The sequence below is a fragment of the Solanum lycopersicum genome, chromosome 12 (genome assembly GCF_036512215.1).
Source record: "Solanum lycopersicum chromosome 12, SLM_r2.1".
Lineage (NCBI taxonomy): Eukaryota > Viridiplantae > Streptophyta > Magnoliopsida > Solanales > Solanaceae > Solanum > Solanum lycopersicum.
In genome coordinates this window covers 561,657-581,483 of record NC_090811.1, presented here as the reverse complement: position 1 = coordinate 581,483, position 19,827 = coordinate 561,657, and the positions used below count along the sequence as shown (strand labels likewise).

At 34.0% G+C, this 19,827-nt stretch overlaps 3 protein-coding genes and 1 long non-coding RNA gene across 7 annotated transcripts; 3 read left to right on the top strand and 1 right to left on the bottom strand.

Annotated features, from left to right (window-relative positions):
- Positions 1 to 2,732: 2,732 nt before the first annotated feature.
- LOC101263283 (G-type lectin S-receptor-like serine/threonine-protein kinase At4g27290) lies at positions 2,733 to 6,788 on the top strand. 4 transcript variants are annotated; one of them, XM_069292738.1, is made up of 8 exons: positions 2,740 to 3,279; positions 3,598 to 4,395; positions 4,523 to 4,660; positions 4,784 to 4,947; positions 5,114 to 5,324; positions 5,550 to 5,790; positions 5,865 to 6,015; positions 6,096 to 6,788. In XM_069292738.1, the coding sequence occupies exons 1-8, from the start codon at positions 3,114 to 3,116 to the stop codon at positions 6,399 to 6,401; spliced, it is 2,175 nt and encodes a 724-aa protein (XP_069148839.1). In that variant the 5' UTR covers positions 2,740 to 3,113; the 3' UTR covers positions 6,402 to 6,788. The 4 variants fall into 4 exon arrangements, with proteins under 4 accessions (XP_004251482.2, XP_010313654.2, XP_069148839.1 ...); XM_069292739.1 differs by having other exon boundaries at positions 3,564 to 4,395; XM_004251434.5 differs by having other exon boundaries at positions 2,733 to 4,395; positions 5,553 to 5,790.
- Positions 6,789 to 6,836: 48 nt separating this feature from the next.
- On the bottom strand, positions 6,837 to 11,853 carry LOC101262993 (tRNA (guanine(37)-N1)-methyltransferase 1). Its single transcript, XM_004251433.5, has 9 exons — positions 10,688 to 11,853; positions 9,715 to 9,813; positions 8,908 to 9,027; positions 8,662 to 8,828; positions 8,487 to 8,557; positions 7,959 to 8,101; positions 7,592 to 7,703; positions 7,375 to 7,487; positions 6,837 to 7,288 (listed from the first exon to the last, which is right to left on the bottom strand). The coding sequence occupies exons 1-9, from the start codon at positions 11,462 to 11,464 to the stop codon at positions 7,151 to 7,153; spliced, it is 1,740 nt and encodes a 579-aa protein (XP_004251481.2). The 5' UTR covers positions 11,465 to 11,853; the 3' UTR covers positions 6,837 to 7,150.
- Positions 11,854 to 15,297: 3,444 nt separating this feature from the next.
- LOC101262690 (histone H2A.6) lies at positions 15,298 to 16,199 on the top strand. The gene is made up of 2 exons (XM_004251432.5): positions 15,298 to 15,565; positions 15,740 to 16,199. The coding sequence occupies exons 1-2, from the start codon at positions 15,377 to 15,379 to the stop codon at positions 15,947 to 15,949; spliced, it is 399 nt and encodes a 132-aa protein (XP_004251480.1). The 5' UTR covers positions 15,298 to 15,376; the 3' UTR covers positions 15,950 to 16,199.
- A 1-nt stretch (position 16,200) lies between these two features.
- Positions 16,201 to 17,914, top strand: LOC138340561 (uncharacterized). Its single transcript, XR_011213166.1, has 3 exons — positions 16,201 to 16,400; positions 16,886 to 16,960; positions 17,555 to 17,914. It is a non-coding gene; the product is annotated as an uncharacterized lncRNA (long non-coding RNA).
- The last annotated feature ends 1,913 nt before the right edge of the window (positions 17,915 to 19,827 follow it).

Sequence of the window (19,827 nt, the reverse complement as noted above, 5' to 3'; positions counted from 1 at the left end):
GAAATATAAGTGTGTAGCTGAAAATTCGATTACAGATGAGGGTCATTCTGTCTAAACTTTGCATTCAATTATGATGATGACATGTCTTGTAATCCGAAAATTTAGAAGATTTAAACTCAAAGTAAATACTCAACTTAAATAGTTTGCAAAAACTTCTCAAGGAAAAGTAAAGACAGTAGACTCTTAAACTCTATCTATATGTGAAGTCTGTTACTCAATATGAATGTCAGAATAAGACCCACGACATCTCAAGATAACTGACTAGAAAATAAATGTGAAGACCCCTAAATGCAAGGAGGATCACTCAAGCTATTTGACTGCAAAAACAAGACTCATCAACTCTATCTATCATTTATGTTTCTTGTTCATAAATTACTCATTTATTAATGACACATTTTCTCAAGTTCAACATTTATATTTTAGCCTAACTATTACAATCCTAAGTCTTAGTCCATCAAAATAATCCATCACTTTTAGTACTCTTACCTACCATACCCCATATACCAAATTATTGGTAAAAGTCAAATATATAACATATAGGAAAGAATTGCAACATCAGCAATAAATTTTTTAATATTAAAACAAGACATTTGAAATGCTTCAATAAATATTCAAATAAAAAAATAATTCTTGCGACTCTGCAGATATTACCTAAACCAAAAACATAAACATACAACTAATATTTTATGTTATGATTATATTAATTTATATGTGGTGTCCACTGCATAAATAAAAATTCCAGCACATAACTTTTCACATTTATACTTTCCCTTCTAGATGATCTCAGGTCTTTATTTTCATGCATCTTACCTTTTTCATTATTTTTTAAATATTTTTCTATAATTCTATAAGTGAAAATATAAAATTACTTAATCGTAGACACTTGAATATATATACTTGAAAGAAAGAAAGAATATTTTTTCTTTTACCGTACATTTTTCACCAACTTTTTGTTCCATCTAATTACTTTTAAATTCATTTTATAACGCTTAAAATATTAAAGAGAATCTCATTTTTTTATATATTAAAAATTAATAAAAGAAATGAGTAGTAACTCAAGTTGGATGCCTAAAATCTTTGACCATTTTCAACTGTCCAAGCAAGTAGTAACACAAGTTAAATGAGTATCTCATGGTAAGTCATAACGCCGCCAATGATGATTTTTCATATTATTATTATTACTAATATTATATTATTGTGATTGTTGTTGTTATTATTCTTATTATTATGATTATTGTTATTGTTATTGTTAAGTCTATACATATACTTAATTAGGTCTTAGTCTATATATTTAGTTAGTTGTCTTTGAATATAATAACATTTACAAAGATTACTAAAATGCAAGTGTTACTAGTAATTACGGTCTCTAAAAAATATATTTAGCAACAGTTAAATTCTTATCGTTAATTATTTATGATTAATGCTATTTTTATTATAGTGAATATTTAATTGTTAGATCATAACCAACTATAATTTACTAATCTAAGCAGTAAAATGTACGTGTGAGAAATGTAGTGTTTAGATTGGAAGGTTGGCAGGATCCTTTCCCACGTAAAGAAGACATATATACATAAATAATTGTAAATAGGTGAAGGAATATTTTAGTTGGTTAAGTTTGTTATAGATTAGCCAATGGCATTAGACACTTGTATGCATACAATATTTACAATTACACTTGTATAAATAGATCAACAAGGGTTGTAACACAAATAAAATATATGTTCTTTCTTCTCTTTTTTATTTTAATTAGAATCATCTATTTTATTTTTTTTTGTAATTGAGAACAATGAATTTTTTCATCTTATGCTTATTAGCCTTATTTTTCACCACCACAAAAGATGTAGATGGTCGTGATACACCATTGCTTGTTTCTCCAACAAATTTATACGATATCAAATTCAGTCCACCACTAATAGTATTCATTTGTATAACTATATCCTTGAGTGCATTTGTCATAATGTATGAACTCTGGACTAATCCTCGTTTTTACTCTGATAAAATTCCATTATCAAACTAGAATGTGTGGTGTGTTTGAAAGGGTTGTAAGATGAACAAATTACACTTTGTCTTATCAAATGATGCAGTCAAGAGATAAACTTGGAGTAGGCCTTAAAAGGTCTAAAGCATGTTCTTAGTAAAGTACAAATTGGTCCAACAATTCGTACGTAACACATGGTTTTATCAATTCAATAAATATATAAATATGTTTAAGTATGTCAAAACTAAGTATATTTCTTGTTAACAAATAATAGGATGAATGAATACTTTGTGGTATATATACATCAATTTAGTTATTAAAATTTATTTTGCAATATAAAATGGAGCAAGGGTAATTAGGTAGATGTAATGAGTCAGTTGATTAAGATATATTTTCTTAAGTACAGCATATTCGACCTCATCAGAGAAGAAAGTCACACCTACTGAATAAATCCAAACAAAAAAGGCTGTGTCTAAATATTTTTTTAAATAACAAAACTGATTAAACTTTGTATTATAGTCTGGTCTAACTTGGTCGAAATATTAAAAAATTGTCTTAATTCTATTGATTTGAATCAAATATTATCTTATTCTTCACTTTGTACTACTTTTTACTTTTTCTTCTCATTATATTTATTTGCTCATTTCATATCTGTTGATAAAAAAAAAAAAAACGAAAAAGACATTGTCTATTATTTTTCTTTTATTATCACATTATTTAATTATTTCAACATAATTTGTTCGTTACGTTTATTATTTTTTTATTTTAATTTATATGATTGATTATTTTCTTTAATTAACCTAAAGAAAATAACACATCTTTATATTGAATAACTCATCATTTCACATTTATATAATAAAGTTTGATTTAAAACGAAATTTAATAATAAAAAATGAAAAAAGTCGAAACTTATTCAGTATAAAATATGTCCTAAATTTTTTGTTGTCGTGTGAACACACCAACCTGCTGAATCCTGAATGTCTGCGACTTCCCTGTTTTGATGACTCGTTTTGGCAGTCTCCATTACCAAATCAGCTAAAAATAGTAATAATACTAGTCTTTGATTGTACTGCAAAGAGCTCCAAAAATGGAAGAATTTCACTAATAGATAAGCTGTATTTTATAATTTTCAACCATGAAGCTGCTACAAACAACTATTCATTTCTTGTTTGTTTTCTACTTATTTTCCATTTTCCAAGTTTCATTAGGGGATACCATCACAACAAGTCAATTTCTCAAAGATGGTGAACCTAATATCACATCATCAGGTGGAAGTTTTCAAATGGGTTTTTTTAGTCCAGGTAATTCGAAAAATCGTTATCTAGGTATATGGTATAGTAACATATCTGTAACTACGGTTGTTTGGGTTGCCAATAGAGAAGCGCCTTTAGCAACAAATTCAGGTACTCTAAAAGTTATCAAACCAGGAATACTTGTTATAGTGAATGATAGTAACCACATCATATGGTCTACCAATACTTCCAGATCTGTGCAAAACCCTGTTGCGAAATTGCTTGATTCTGGAAATCTTGTTGTTATTGATGCTGTTGGTGATGATATTGAAATTGGGGATTTTCTCTGGCAGAGTTTTGATTACCCAACTGATACCCTTTTGCCAGGGATGAAAATTGGGTGGAATTTTGTGACTGGGAAGGAACTGTATCTGTCTTCGTGGAAGAACGAGGAGGATCCAGCTCCGGGTGATTATACGTACCATTGTGATCCTTCTGGTTACTTGCAGAATGTGTTGAAGAAAGGTTCTAAGGAGGTATACAGATCTGGGCCATGGAATGGCTTAAGGTTTAGCGGAGCAACAAATTCAAGACAAAGTCCATTTTATACATTTGGTGTCATCTCAACTAAAAATGAGGTGTATTTTAGTTATCACCTTCTAGCTTCGGTCATTACAAGGTTTTGTTTGAATCCAAATGGTGCGTTACAACGATGGACTTGGGGCGATAGGAATAAAGGTTGGGCACTTTACCTTTCATTACCAACGGATAATTGTGATACTTATAAGTTGTGTGGAGGATATGGTAGTTGTAATAGTTTGAATTCTCCGGTATGTGGATGTTTAGACAAGTTCGAGCCTAAACATGTTGAAGATTGGGGGAAGGCAGATTGGTCTAGTGGTTGTGTTAGGAGGATTGATCTGAATTGCATCAAGGGAGATGGTTTTTTGAAGTATACGAAACTTAAATTACCAGACACGCGGAATTCATGGTTTAATGTGACTATGAACCTTGAAGAATGCCGGAAAGTTTGCTTGAGAAATTGCTCTTGTATGGCTTATTCAAATCTTGACATACGCAATGGAGGAACCGGTTGCTTACTGTGGTTTGAAGATCTACTAGATATTCGACAGCTAGCCAAAGAAGGACAAGATATCTACATTAGAATGGCTGCCTCAGAATTAGGTAACAAGTTTATTGCTGAAAACGTAAAATTAATAGCTTTGAGATTGAAAATAACAATGTAGTCCTGTCTAACAAGCTGATGGAGAAAGTTGAACGGATTACATATATTTGGGTTGAATACTTGCAGCTAGTCAGGTGAAATCAAATGGACACAAAGGAAAATCACTATCCTGGATTATCCCCTTATCGGCTGGAGTGATTTTGGTAATCCTAAGCCTAGTGGTCTGGATTAGAAGAAGGAAGATAGCTTCAGAGAAAAAGAAAGGTAACCTCGACAACTCTTTTATATGTTCGGCATATAATTAGTAGATGAATTCAAATTCAAAGGAAAATCGTTCTTGTCTAGTATTTGCCAAACTGAATTTGGTACATTGGGGTCTTTTGGCAGGATGCTTTGGGCGCAATGGCAATTACAAGATGGATTACCTCAATGGAAACCTCAGCGAAGAATATGAGTTACCACTGTTTGACTTATCTACAATAGCTAAATCTACAAACAACTTTTCAGGGACGAGCAAAATTGGAGAGGGTGGATATGGACCTGTTTACAAGGTAATCACTTGTAGTATTTGCAGTTGTTGAAGAGTTTATAGTTTTTTTGAAGAGTTCTATAAACATCAGCTAGACTTGATTGAATTTGTAATATCTCTACCTTTTGGTGGAAGTATAATTTGACTTTCATGTGAAAAAAATTAACGTGTAGATATATGATGTTTAGGGCGTGCTTGAACACGGACAGGAAATAGCTGTGAAGCGGCTGTCCAGGACTTCCACACAAGGACAAGATGAGTTCATGAATGAAGTGATGTATATTGTGAAACTTCAGCATAGAAATCTTGTGAAGATTCTCGGATGTTGCATCGAAGGAGAAGAAAGAATGTTGATCTATGAGTACATGCCAAGTGGAAGTCTTGATTCATTTATATTTGGTAAGGATTTCTCAAAAAAAAATAAAAAAAATTGTGCTTAACAATTACATTTCAGTTGAATAGATGTGCCCTGTAGGAGTACCCAAATAATCCTCTCGGCCCAAAGTTATGTTCTTTATTGTTACTTTTCTGATAAAAGAAGTTCTTATCTAGTTAGATGTTTGAATCCCACTCTCAGTTTTACCTATTTTGTGTGAATTAATGCTCCAACTATGAAACTTTTAGCAGATGACACACGAAGCACGGTATTAGACTGGTCTAAGCGCTTTCACATAATCAACGGGATAGCTCGGGGACTTGTGTATCTGCATCAAGATTCTCAGTTGAGGATCATTCACAGGGACCTGAAAGCTAACAACATTTTACTAGACAATGACATGAATCCAAAGATATCAGACTTCGGTATAGCAAGAAGTTGTGAAGATGACAAGTTTGGAGCCAAGACACACCGAGTAGTTGGAACATAGTAAGAACCTTGAGATTATCATAGTATGTTTATCCAGCATTAGTAATGCTAATTTCTGTTTACATTTTATGCAGTGGCTACCTCTCACCGGAATATGCTGTACATGGTGTCTACTCGGTGAAGTCAGATGTATTTAGCTTTGGTGTCTTAGTTCTTGAAATTGTAAGTGGGAAAGGGAACAGAAAATTCTCTCATCCGGATCATAACCTTAACCTCCTTGGACATGTAAGGGTTGTGTTTTTCACTGTCCATTAATAAATTATCTCGTAAACATGGTCATGCTAACACGACACTAAAATCTACAGGCATGGACACTCTATAAAGAAGGTAGATCAATGGAATTACTCGGGGATTTCCCCATTGGTGTTTGTTCTACACCTGAAGTTATACGATCAATCCATGTTGGTCTATTGTGTGTGCAACATCGTCCAGAAGATCGTCCAAGTATGTCTTCAGTGGTTATGATGTTAAACAATGAAGGTGTACTGCCACCTGCTAAACAACCAGCTTTCTTCGTAGAAACAAACACACCAGATAGTGAATTCTCTTCTAGTCAACATGCACATAGTACAGTGAATGAGATCACCATCACAATATTAGATCCCAGATAGTAAATTCTTCATTGCAAATAGAAATCCTTCATTCTTTTCTTCTTTGTAGCAATGTAGGGCGAAAGTTCCCACTCCAGCTACTCAAGAAGAGTGCAGTCATCTTCTTGTAACATGGTGCAACACTGCTAACATGTGTTAAAACATTTTCTTTCAACTATTTCACTACAACTTGTTACTTTGTACAAAGGTGAATAGGAAATATTATGTCCTATCCCAAATAGTTTGAGTTTAACGCAGAATTGCCCGATTGATGGACCAATTTTGCTTTCACTGTATGGTTTATTTTATGTAATGTGCATCACTTTTTTGAACTTTCAAAATAATTTTCTTTTATGAAGGTTCTAAATTTTGTTTATGTTTGAATAAATAAGAAATTTTTCATCTTTGTATTGCTGCCTTTTGTAATTCTGGTCAACATAAACTTCAACCAATCAATTCTTATAACAGTTTATTTTATAGTCAAGCATCCTCAAGAAGCAACAGTACACAGAAAACATAATAAGAGAAGTACCAAAACAAAAAAAATCTTGCAGACAAGGCTTGTGAACTGCTTATACACAACCTCAACGCCTCAAGTAAAGAACTAGAAATCTAAAAACAGAATACAGAACAAGATATTCAACTTAGAAACTCTCATTATAATTTTTCTCCTATATATGCTTTCGATAAAACTCATCTACATCCGAAACTGGGAAAGACACTAACATGTAGTTGTTGACGAAGTCTTCAATTACTCAAACAATAATTACCTATAGAGTTAATTTAGCAAATGCCACTGTCTCAGGCAGAACAAATGATGCACACAACATCCATTTTCCTGGTGCAACAAGGCGAACTTTGTGCATCTGTACCTCAAAAGCCACCTCAGACAGTGCAATCCTGATTTTCTGTTCAAGTTTCAAAGAAGAAAAATTCAGCATTCCCCCTCGGTAATACCAGATGAAAAGAAATAGCGCACAAACTAACAACCGACCTCATGAAAATCGAATTCAGGATCCTGAGCTTTCGAAAAACCATATACATGAATCCTTGGCAAGGTAAATTGCTTATCCGCGTGCTTATTTCTGAAAATTCCTCTAAAAGAATCTGCAAGCATGAGAATGATTGGAGCCTTTAGGATTAAAACGATAAATCAACTTTTGGGCAAAACTCTTTCCCACTTGTAATAATATATATATATGATTGCGTACCAAGAAATTCTGCAGCATCATTAGGCAAATTCATTACTACTTGAGTAATTGGCCTAGCTTTTTCACTTGCAAAAATGCTGTCAATGAACCTCCGCCCATCCATGTTAAAAATCTACAAAATAAACAAGATCAGTATTTCGTGACACCATACATCACTGGATAAATGAATTCAAGAAACCAAAAGTTAAATATAAATCATTCATACACCTGCAAGATCAAGGGTGTAAAATAAGTGAACTGATGTCGGTGAGTTTGTACCTCAAGATCACTGTTTTTTACTATATATATGTTATATGTAGATCTTATGCATTATTCAGAACTTAGTGACATACCAGAAAATATTACTTGCATGTAGATGAATTTATACCTCAATCTTCCTCTCAAGTTTGTTACGGACACAGTTTCTCTCCAGATATTCAACAGCATTAGGGTTCAAATCATTAGCGTATACATATTTGACCTTCTTTGCAGCAGATATTGCAATGGGACCCACCCCAGCAAAAACATCACCTATAGAGAAATAAACAACTGTGAGAAACAGAGAGAACAAAAGGATATAATGCAAGTTAAAAGAGAAACCACACAAAGATTAATTCAGATAATAAGCAAATGACAAAACAGTTTGGAGCAGACCAGTTCATTCATATTAATTTTAGGTACTCTTGAAGTAGTGTCAGTTTCTTTAGTTGTGTACTGTCACATGCATATTGCTTAACTTGAGAAAAAACTCAAGCAGCAATTCTTTTAAGACTTTTAAAATAGTAACTGCTGACCCCATGATAGGCTAAATAGTGCGAGTGTAGTGGAACTCGAAAAAAGAAATCAAATTGGAATCATAGAGTTACCAAGTCTGGAACTCAAGTATGCATGTAACATAGTATTCAAGAAAACTTACAAACAACATCATTGTTGGTGAAGCAACTAAGAAGCCTTTGCCTTTCGGTTGCCAGCCTAGAATTCCAATATCTACCAGAAAATGACAATTTATAGAAGAAAAAAAACAAGGAATATCAGATTCTGCTAATAGGAGGTTTTCATCTTTACTTCTATTCTTATTAGCTTACACTCACACTGCTGCTAAATCAACATCAAAATAGAGTCCATTCTCGACTACAGTTGTAACAAGAGAGTGATTTCCTGCCAGAACTTCGAGCTGCATTGTTCTGTAGTCATTGTGGATGACATCAGTTTTATTGACAACTGTTTGTATCTTCGGCTTGTTCTTGTCCAGGACTACCTGTAAAAAACAATCTCAAGAAATAAGCTGAAATTCATAGAACCATAAAAAATGTGGTAGATGTGTAGAAACCAGGTACCTTTGCAATAAGTTTCTTGTATGGGAAATGCTCATCTCTCAAGTTTAGATGGGCAATATGCCCAACTGTCTCAAAAGCTGAAGGAACAATCATACCTTGTGGAAGCAAGACCGCTAAGACCTGCAAGATGCAAATCCCTCATTTTTGCAAGATCCACCAGCTACTTGTCCATATTCATGACAGTTCCAATATTCCACACAGCACAGCTCAAATGGATGAATGCAAAAGTAAATAGGAATAAAGCAAAGGCTTCGCCTTATAAATCCCATCCAACTATACACTACTTACGATATATTCAAGAGTACGGTAATTGACAAAGCACATGTTGATTTCCCCATGAACCTTCCATGCTCGACTGGAAATAGGAAATGCTTAAACGGCTAAAAGGAATATCCATCCTAGAAAGGCATTACAAATAGCAAAACTGAGACACATGGTCAACAATATTTGAGGGACATACCCTCATTCAGGAGGAATATATGGTGTGGGCAATGGGCTCTGATGATGCAGACTTTTCCTGTGCTTAACAACTTATGCCAAGCTCAGAATACTAGTGTGGCTGAACTATGTGACAGGATAATGGTGGAACCTTTATCTTAGAAGGATCCTGAATGACTGGGAGATGACCTTTATAGCAGTTTTTCTGAATATAGTCCCTCAAAACCTCAATCTTACAGAAGAAAAGAACAGTTTGGTGTAGAAGGTGGACAACAGAGGTATTTTGCTTACAAAGACTTGTCAACATCATTGGCTGTTGTGACGGGGGACTACACGTAAAATTTACCATTCTCAAAAAAAGGGACATACCTCATTCATTTGCCAATAGTTGTATAATAATGTCAACTTGCATCTCACAATTTCAAAACTTAATCTTGTACTTTCCTCATTGTGTTCTTTGAGAACTGCCTGCAAACATAGTCCAAATTCGTAACAAAGGGGTCATTAGCCTTCAAAAATTAGCAAGAAGTTGAATCTAAGCATTTAATTTCTACTTTGAATGAGTAACAAGCATTCCATAACCACCCAACTCCCTTGACCAGTATCAAATTACTTGTTTAACTGATATAAACACATGTGGCGCATCTTAGAGTTCGAAATTAAGATCAAGATGAATTACCCTGAAACAAGTGCTCTTCAAGATTTGTTTAGATATATAATTCATCTAGTAGACTTGTTTGGTAAAACATGCATGATACTCATACCCTCCAACTATCCAATTTTATTCGCTACTACAGCAGGAAAGTGAATCAATGATGACAAAAGTGCTAAAGTATATTAATTTACAACACTGTCTTGATATGTATTATATCAACAATACACCAATTAATGAATGTCTAACTATATTTAAGGTCCCAATCCTTGCATTCTTGTTTCTGAGACAATAGCTCTCTTGACAAATTTCATAACATACTTCATAATTTGCAGCCATGAAAGAAACAGGTGCTTGTCAATAAACTACAACCAAACAAGATTTTTTTTTTTTTGTAATTGGCCTGCCACTCCTATCCTTTCTCTACCTAAATACCAGACTTGGTTAACCAGCTAGAATCAAACTTATGACATGAATTTATCATACATATACTGCTGCGCAACTTCTGTAGTATAACCAAAAGCTGAAGGGGCTCAGCAGTCAGCACTCGGATAGGGGAATAATTGCAGGTAGAACGAAAAGCAAAAAAACACCATATTTCAATTCCAAGTGTTAACAAGACATTACTCATGAAACTCAAAGCATATGCACAACTTACAAAGTACCATAGTTCTAAAACAAAACAGAAACCTTAATAGCCTCGGGCATTTCCTCTATCCCCTTGTTCGCGTACCTCTCATCCAATAGCAATAACCTCGTGGATCCATTCCATTTTCTCCTTCTAAAATCATCACCCAATAAGCCACTGAAATCCTCATCTCCACTCCCCTTTTCTTCAACCACCTCCACCATTGACATATCACTTCTCCCATACCCTCTCCTCTTCCTTCCATTTCCCTCTTTTTCCTCTCTCTTCCATTTTTTCTTCTTCGGCCGCGATATTTTAGCCAAATTCTCAAACTTTACATATCCTATCGAATTGAAAGTCTTTGCAAGCTTATCTCTATACAATACCGAACACATTTTCTCCCCATCACCTTCACCTTTCCCATAGATTCTCCGTTCCAATACTGTTTGTGTTTCATCATCAGTAGTATTATCATTTCCAATAAACTCCTTCAAGTCGTCATCAATATCATCACCGGCAACCCTAGCAATGTTACGAATGCGCGGCCAATTTAAAAGGTGTCCGCGTAATCTGCTCTCGAGTGAGAAACATTGTTCTGCAGGGACTCGTAAAGCAGTGATATCGAAGACTCTAGTGAAGCTTTCTTCATCGGAGTTTCGGTGTGAAGTTTTGTGGCCTTTGTGGAGGGAAGGTCCATAGGAAAGGTGTTGTGGTAAGGTCGAGGTAATGGCGGCGACGGAGGCGGAAAGGGAAGAAGATAGAGGTTTGGGGAAGAAGCGGGAAGTAAAAGGGGTGATTCTGTTGAGTATAATGGCGGTGGGCAATGGATACAGAGCCATTTTAGCCCTTTCTGTTGCAAATTAGGATTCAAATCAGGCAAAAGGAATCAGCTTTCTCAGTTTGGAAACGAAAACATTTTTCCGCCAACAATTATTTAGAAGTTGTAGCTGTCTGTAACAACTTCAGCTAACTTTCCAATAGACAATTGCACAGGAAGGAGTATTAGTTAATATAGGAGATGCTGGAATGAGTGAATTGCAAATAATAAAGGGTTTGGATTAAAAGTAGCTAAATGAAATTTAACGTTGAGATTAATCGAGAGGTTATCATATACACGTTGACGTTGAGGGAAAGAGTGGAGAGGTGAAAACAAACTAGTATCCTACAATTCTCAACTTCTCCTTGCCTCTTTTCTCTTCTTTTCAACTTTGTTCTTTCGTTTCAGATTAAGATCAAGAAACTTCATCTTGCTATCTTTATTTAGTTCTTTTTCGATTCTCTAAATTAGCTTATGTTTTAGTTTAGTTACTATTTTATTGAATTTCGAATTAAATACATAACATTGGTATCAGAGTGACTGCTTCACAACTGTCGTTAGTCACTTATGGCTAAAGGCACTCGAATGTGAAGGATGGACGAGAAGTTAGCCCATCATGATGAACTGATGATCGAACTCCAGAATGGACAACAAACTTTGACGGCCACTCAACATGGAATTTAGGATACCTTAGAGCTCCTACTAAATTGTATCAATGTCATGGATTGTATTGTATTACAGATAAGTACCCTATACCAGTAGCGAATGACTATTGGATGAATTACAAGGGTCTGTGATTTTTTCAAAGGTAAATTTACAAGCTGGATACCATCAGATCAAGATGAAGCCTGAAGATGTGTTCAAAACTGCATTTAGGACCCATGTGGGTCATTATGAGCTTAAGGTAATGCCCTTTAGGCTCACCAATGCTCCTACAACCTTCCAAGCACTGATGAATCAGGTATTTCTTCCCCAACTCAGGAAGTTTGTCTTGGTGTTTTTTGATGATATACTAGTGTATAGTAGGTTCCGTGCAGATCATGTAGTTCACCTAAAGGTTGTGTTTGAAATGATTAGAAAACAATCAGTGTATGCAAAGAGATATAAATGCTCTTGGTCAATCACAAGTGAAGTATCTAGGCCATATCATTACATCTGAAGGGGTGTCTACCGATCCAAGCAAGGTCCAGTCTATGAGTGAGTGGCCTACTCCTACCACCTTGCGAGCACTTAGAGGTATTTTGGGCTTACGAGCTATTATAGAAAATATGTCCGCAATTATGACATTATTTGCAAGCCACTGACTGATTAAGGATACTTTTAGGTGGAATGATAAGGATGATCAAGCCTTTATAGCTTGGAAACATGCCATGCCCACTGCTCATGTCTTGGCTTTACCTGATTATACTAAAGAGTTTATTGTTGAGACTGATGCAAGCTTAACTAGAATTGGTGTTGTTCTTACGCAAGGTAATAGACCCATAGCTTACTTCAGTAAAGTTTTGGCTCCTAAAAATAAATGGAAAATTCATCTATATATGTGAAGGAATACATAATACTTCTTAATGTTGTAGACAAATGAAGTCACTATCTTCAATATAAGCACTTCGTGATCAAAACCGAACATCACAGCCTAAAGTATCTCCTGGAGAAAAAAGTTACATTTGATGTGCAATAAAAGGGTCTAACTAAACTGTTGGGTCTAGATTATGAGGTGTAGTACAAAAAAAATGTTGAGAACAAGGTGACAGATGCATTATCTAGGCAGTTTGAGGATAAGGAACGCAACATGCTTCATGCCTTAGATGGCGTGTCATCTATTAGTGTTATGGTGCCTACTTGGGTGCAAGAAATTCATAAAAGCTATAAAGATGTTAAAGTCATTGTACTAATATCTAAGTTCCCATGGCTCACTTGAATCCTCATTTATTCCATTATTCTTCCAGTATTTTAAGAAGAAAGTGCAAGGTTTATGTGGATAGCAATGGTGGTTTAAGATACCAACTGATCACCACCTTTCATGACTCACCTGATGGTGGTCATTCTGGACAGTCGGATACCTATAAAAGATTAGCACAAGTGTTTAATTGGCCTGGAATGAGACAAATGGTAATACAACATGTGGAGGCTTGTGATGTGTGTCAATGAAGTAAAGATGAGAATGTGCCTTATCCATGGTTATTACAACCTTTTCCATTCCTGATAAAGCATGAAGGCATGTAAGCATGATTTTATAGAAGGATTGCCTAAGTCTAAAGGCAAAGAAGTTATTTTAGTGGTGGTGGATAGAGGACCAAGTTTGCTCACTTTATGGCCTTATTCCACCCTTATACAGCTAGCACAGTAGCAACCAAATTCTTTAAGCATGTATATACGCCCCATGGGTTGTCTGTGTCCATTGTGTCCGACAAGGACAATATATTTTTGAGCAATTTCTAGCAAAATATATTTAGATTATTGGGAACTCAGTTGCACTACATCATTGCACATTACCTTCAAACTGATGGACAATCTGAGAGAGTTAATAAGTGCATCAAAAACTACCTTAGATGCATGACCTCTCATATAACAACTTAGTGGAGCCAGTGGTTGCCTCTTTCCGTATGATTGTACAATACAAACTTTCACAATGGTATTCAATGCACTCCGTTTGAAACATTGTATTGTTATATACCTCCTCATTTGGCTATTGTCCCTATGCTCGACATCACAATCAATGCAGTGAAAGATGTAATCATGAAGAGACGTCAACTTTAACACCTCCTCCTGGACAATTTGTTGAAAGCTCAAGAGATAATGAATTTATAGCATTGTTAAATCTGCACGAGTTGACACTGATGAATATTGTGAAAAAGGAAAAGGTTTGAGCCAATTAAAAAGTTGCCCTTACATCGTTCGATGTCTTGGGAAAGACGAAAGCATTAAGATTCAACAGTTTCTTAATTTTGTAATGGACACTATTTCTTTACCGATATTTAAATAAGAGTCACACTTTTAACTTAGAATTCGGTCTGAAAGTTTCACGTTGAAGGGCAAAGCGCTTCCTAATAAAGACGTCTTGATTAAAAATAATAAATACTTACCATTTCATCAGAACTTTTGTTGGTAACTTCCTTTAACTCGTCACATAAACATTAAAGAAAGCCCTAAGATGATAAATGCAATCAACAAATTAGTTGCTACTTTTGTGTAGTAAATTAATTTCATAGCCTAGGTAGAACCATTGAAATGTTGGAAGATGTATCTACAATTAGGAGGAATTTTGATAGGTGCTGTCAGAGTCAGATCCTTGCAGGTACAAAAACTTGTAATTCTAAATACTTATATTATTTTATTGTGTGAGATACACGACTGCATGCAGAAAAAAGAAAGTTGGTATGAGAATATCTAAAAAAAAATGTATTTATTTTGATTGAAAATGATTCAAAAGTGTAATATGATTTCTACAAACTTTGAATAAATTATTAAAATTTAAGGTATAAAATTTCATATATTATCTTTTAATTTTGTGATTTCAAATACGATATGTGAAAAATTAAAATTAAAAAAAAAACTCAAGAAACATCAAGGATGTATTCACCAACTCGAAATACATTAGGGATATATATTTGCGATCTCTAAAAACTTTAGGGGTATATTTGTGCAATTAAAAAACTTCCTCTAAAATTGCCAGTTGTTCCTACCCGTGTCATACTCTAAACTCATCATCAATCCCTAAAGCGGTAAAACTCGTCAGCTTACTAATCTCACCGTTAAATCTTTTTTCTGATCAAACGGCTTAAAATCACGATCCTTGTGCTTTTTTTTCATTGGTTCATTTACAAATCCTGAGTACTATATAAACACCAACTCCGATGAATCAATATCACTCACCGTTTCTCTCTATACAGCATAAGTCCTATTCATATTTTTTGTGTGTTATACAGAGATTCCGATGGCAGGAAGAGGCAAGACTCTTGGTTCCGGTGCAGCAAAGAAGGCTCAATCTCGGAGTAGCAAAGCCGGTCTTCAATTTCCGGTCGGTCGTATTGCTCGTTTTCTGAAAGCCGGCAAGTATGCCGAGCGTGTTGGTGCTGGAGCTCCCGTGTACCTTGCAGCTGTTCTCGAATACCTTGCTGCTGAGGTGAATTTTGGTTTATCTTCGTTAAATTCTTTCAGTTTTTGGTTTTTTCAATTTCTAGGGTTTCTAATTTGGTAATTAGCCATGGTTTTTTTTATCAGAAAGTTGATTTTTTTCTCTATGTTTTGTATTTTTGCCTAGTGTTTCTGATTTTGTATGTGAATTTTGGTATTTTAGGTGCTTGAATTAGCTGGAAATGCAGCTAGGGATAACAAGAAGACTAGGATAGTCCCAAGGCATATTCAGTTGGCTGTGAGGAACGATGAAGAGCTGAGCAAGCTGCTTGGTGATGTGACCATTGCTAATGGTGGTGTTATGCCCAACATCCATAACCTTTTGCTTCCTAAGAAAGCTGGCTCATCAAAGCCCTCTGCAGATGAAGATTAGGTGGAAGGATAAGAGAAGGTTTCTAGGGTTGAGGGTTAAAGTTGGTTTTTTAGTAATTGGTGTTTCTGGGTCTTAGATTCCATAGATATTAGGTGAAATCAATTATGTTTTTCTGTTGGTTTAGTCGAAGCTTCTAGGTTTTATGGTAGTCTGTATATATAAATGAAGGGATGAATGGAAGACTATGTTCTTAAATTGTCTCTCTTTGTTTCCATTTTTAATGAAATATCAACTCAATGAGTTCTATCTTCGCAGTTTTCTTCCTTTTAAGCATTTTATGGCTGTGAAGTTGATGTTAGTTATCATGATGAATTGATTTTGTTTTCTATAGTCAGTGGGCATGGTATTTGATTTATATCACCCCTTCTCCCCAAGTTTGTCATTAGTGCTGAATGTGGCAAAATGAAGAGTTGTTAAAAACCATTGCTCATGGACATGATTGTATTTGAAGGTCTGAGCTTTTTCTTGTTTGCTGCTGATGTATATATTTGCTAAAATGCTAAGCTTTTTATGCTTATTATTGGCCTATGATATTTAGGGGATTAATGTGCCCTTGGTGTACATTAACAATTCAGGGAAGTGGTGTTTGATCTTGATTTGTATTAAGTTCTTATTGTTATTATATGTCTTTGGTACCTTGCTATGAACCCAATTCGGCATATTAGGTGGATTATTTATATCAAGCTTTTGTTACCACCTTAATCACTAGCTCTCTCTATGATACCATTTTTAGGCTGCACTAAATTTCAGTAACCTTTATTAGAACATACTTTAATGTGTAGTAGTGCATATTGTATCATTATTCCCTGTGAAGGATTTGTTGTCATTGATATTAATTTTCCTCTCAGACAAGTGCATTCAATCATCTCTCCAGTTGGTAATAGGATTTTAGTCATATCTTCATATCTATTATTTAATCTCTCTTTACAATAATAGATGGAACTATCTGATGATTGATCAACAACAATTGCCCATGCAAAAGGGATGTACATATGGTTGCTGGTAAATGTGGTAAGTAATATACTCATATCTATGTGGTTTGCTCATAGCCTGAAGGATGTTGGTTTATCTTTATTGTTTAGTGTATGACTGCATCTAAGCTTGAGCTGTAACTGATACTAGTTCTTTGTCTTGTTTGAGCATGAAAATTTGTTGTATTGGTCTTGGCCATATTATTGAGCTGTAACTGATACTAGCTTTTTTGTCTTGTTTGAGCACGAGGATTTGTAGTATTGGTCTTGGCCATATTATGAAGTTCAGTGGACGGTTTATTGATTCAGGCCAGTTACAAATTTTAATAACTGTTACATCTCAAAATAGATGACATACTTGTTATAGTTTCATACACTTGTAAGGTGCTTTTTGTTTCTTCATTATCAATCTTGTGTGGAGTTGCTGAGTTTGTTTTCTGCGGACTGTGTTATTTACGAAGAGGGTTGATCTGGTTTTCTTCATAAATGTGTGTTTCTTTGATCAGATTTAGTTTTACATGTTTGCCATTGCCAGTATGTTTCTCTTGTATAGTTCTCTCAAGGCATGTATGATTATAATCACTGTTTTTTAACATCAGTTGGCTACATAATGTTTTACTCTATTGTTTTTTAGATAATGAAGTTTGTTTTAGCTCTTGAGAATCAGACCCTCCCTTGTTTTGGGGCTGCTGACCCAGTTTCGCGGATGTGAACAAGAGGAAGCTTGGCGATATGTGTTCAACTTATCTTGTAAGGTGAATTCTAATTTATAGGTCTTCCAAATATGTTTGGTCCATCTGTTTGCTCGTATGGAAATAAATAAATTTGGTAGAGTTTTGAAGAATGTTAGGCCTTGTATGTTTTGAGACTCAGTGAAGTCATCTGCTGCCGAATGTGTACTGTTCTTGAGGAATGGATGCTTTCATGTGTACTTGTGAATCCTCACTGTTTGCTCTCTCTTATCTAAATTTACGAAGCCAATGATTCTCAGTGACTGTGTTTTAGCTTTTGTCTTATCATAAATTTTGGTTTTTAAGGTCTTTGCATTACCACTTACAGGCAGAATTGGATACCAATTTAAAGGTATACCTAGAAATTTTCTAATTGTGCATATTTATGAGTATTATTCATTACTGACTAACCAATCATATATAATAATTTCAAACAATCTTTCTTATGAATGTTGAAATTATTATTTATTAACAAAATTATTACTTCCTAAATCATGTTCAGATACTACTTGTGTTAGGTAGTTTAGTGCACTAGAATTCATAAAATTTAAATGAGAGTTATGAACTATTTGTTTTAATACAATGATTTACATGACAATGTCTTCTAAATAATTAATTGATCAAATTTAAAATTTATTTAAGGGAAAAAAACATAACCTTGGCCCATGTTTAAAAATAGAAAAAAATGTGAAATTTGTATTGAAATTTCTAGGTCTTTTATTTCTATGGAAATTTTTAGGTTTTTTTTTTTTTTAATTGGTTGACTAGACTTAGGAATAAAGTATAGATTTGTTAAGGATGTAGAAAACTATTTTAATGCTAATAACTTCTTCATAAAATATGATTACCCTTGAAATTCTTAATAAAACATTTTCTTCCATAAAAAACTATCAAATATGCATAATAAATTTATTTACGTTGTATATATTGTTTACATGGAAAACAAGGTAAATAATGTATTACCTAATATGTGGATCATAATAGTTTTTTAAAGAAAGTATTACCTGAACGATATCTTGTTAAATTATCTGAGAATCAAAATATGATTTCTTATTATTTGTACATATGACTTGTGTTTATGTTTAGGTAAGTTATGATGTCGATTGACTTCTTTCAAATTTGAGTGTGATATTCGAAAGAGCAATTGAAAAATTTGTGTAGCATTCTACTGCCGTGGGGTGGGGGATGAGATTGAGAAATTTGTTTGGGGGGGGGGGGGATGAGGGAAAAGATTAAAAAATAAGAAAAAGGTTGGAACAATTGACACTCTTTTTATAAGATAATTAAGGTTATGATAATTGCAAATTCAATAAAAGTAGGAGTTATTTGTCACAATTTTGACTGTCGTGAGTGACTTCAAACTAAACCACCTGATTGGAGAATTAAAGTCTAAATCGAAACCAACACAACGTCATTGTAAAAACCAAGTTTATCATATAAAATATGGAAAAAAAAATTTAGTCACTAATGAAACGAGGCCCCATAAACTCAATCCAATAATCTATAAAAATTCAACGTAGAAATATCCTTTAAGAATCGAAAGTTATTATAAAAAAATTCTAAACAATTAAACTAGAATGCAATCCTGGAACTAAATGAAAATTGAAGTTTAAATGTTTGTGCCCAAAAAGATGGACAAGAAGATGCGGAAGAACCAACAGAAGTCTGAAAGATGTAGCTTACTCTTGAATTTTCAGAATCAAGTATTCTTCAATTGAAGTCACAGAGTAGAAGATGTCTTATACTCAATCAAAAAAAGAACAAGTTCAATGTCAATATACAAATAATAGTATACTAATAGGATCACACGATCAATACATAATATAAATAAATAATTCACCACAAAATAGTACTATTACACAATAAATATAACAAGAATATCAAACCACATACAGTCTCAATCACATGCAATGAAACAACAATGCCTGGAGCATGTACCACATGACTATGAATGCTCATTTATATTATCAGTTTAAAATTTGGCTAATCTATGACATTTTCGTTTGAGAAAAGTTTATTCATATCATTTATTTGTTAACTTAAATAATATAGATGATCCAAATTTTAAATAGATGACATAGATGAGCCTTATCTCAAAGACCACTAACATATTTATGTCTTTTCCTTTTATATAAAAAAAAATAATTTATGATATGACCTCCATAATTGACCACAG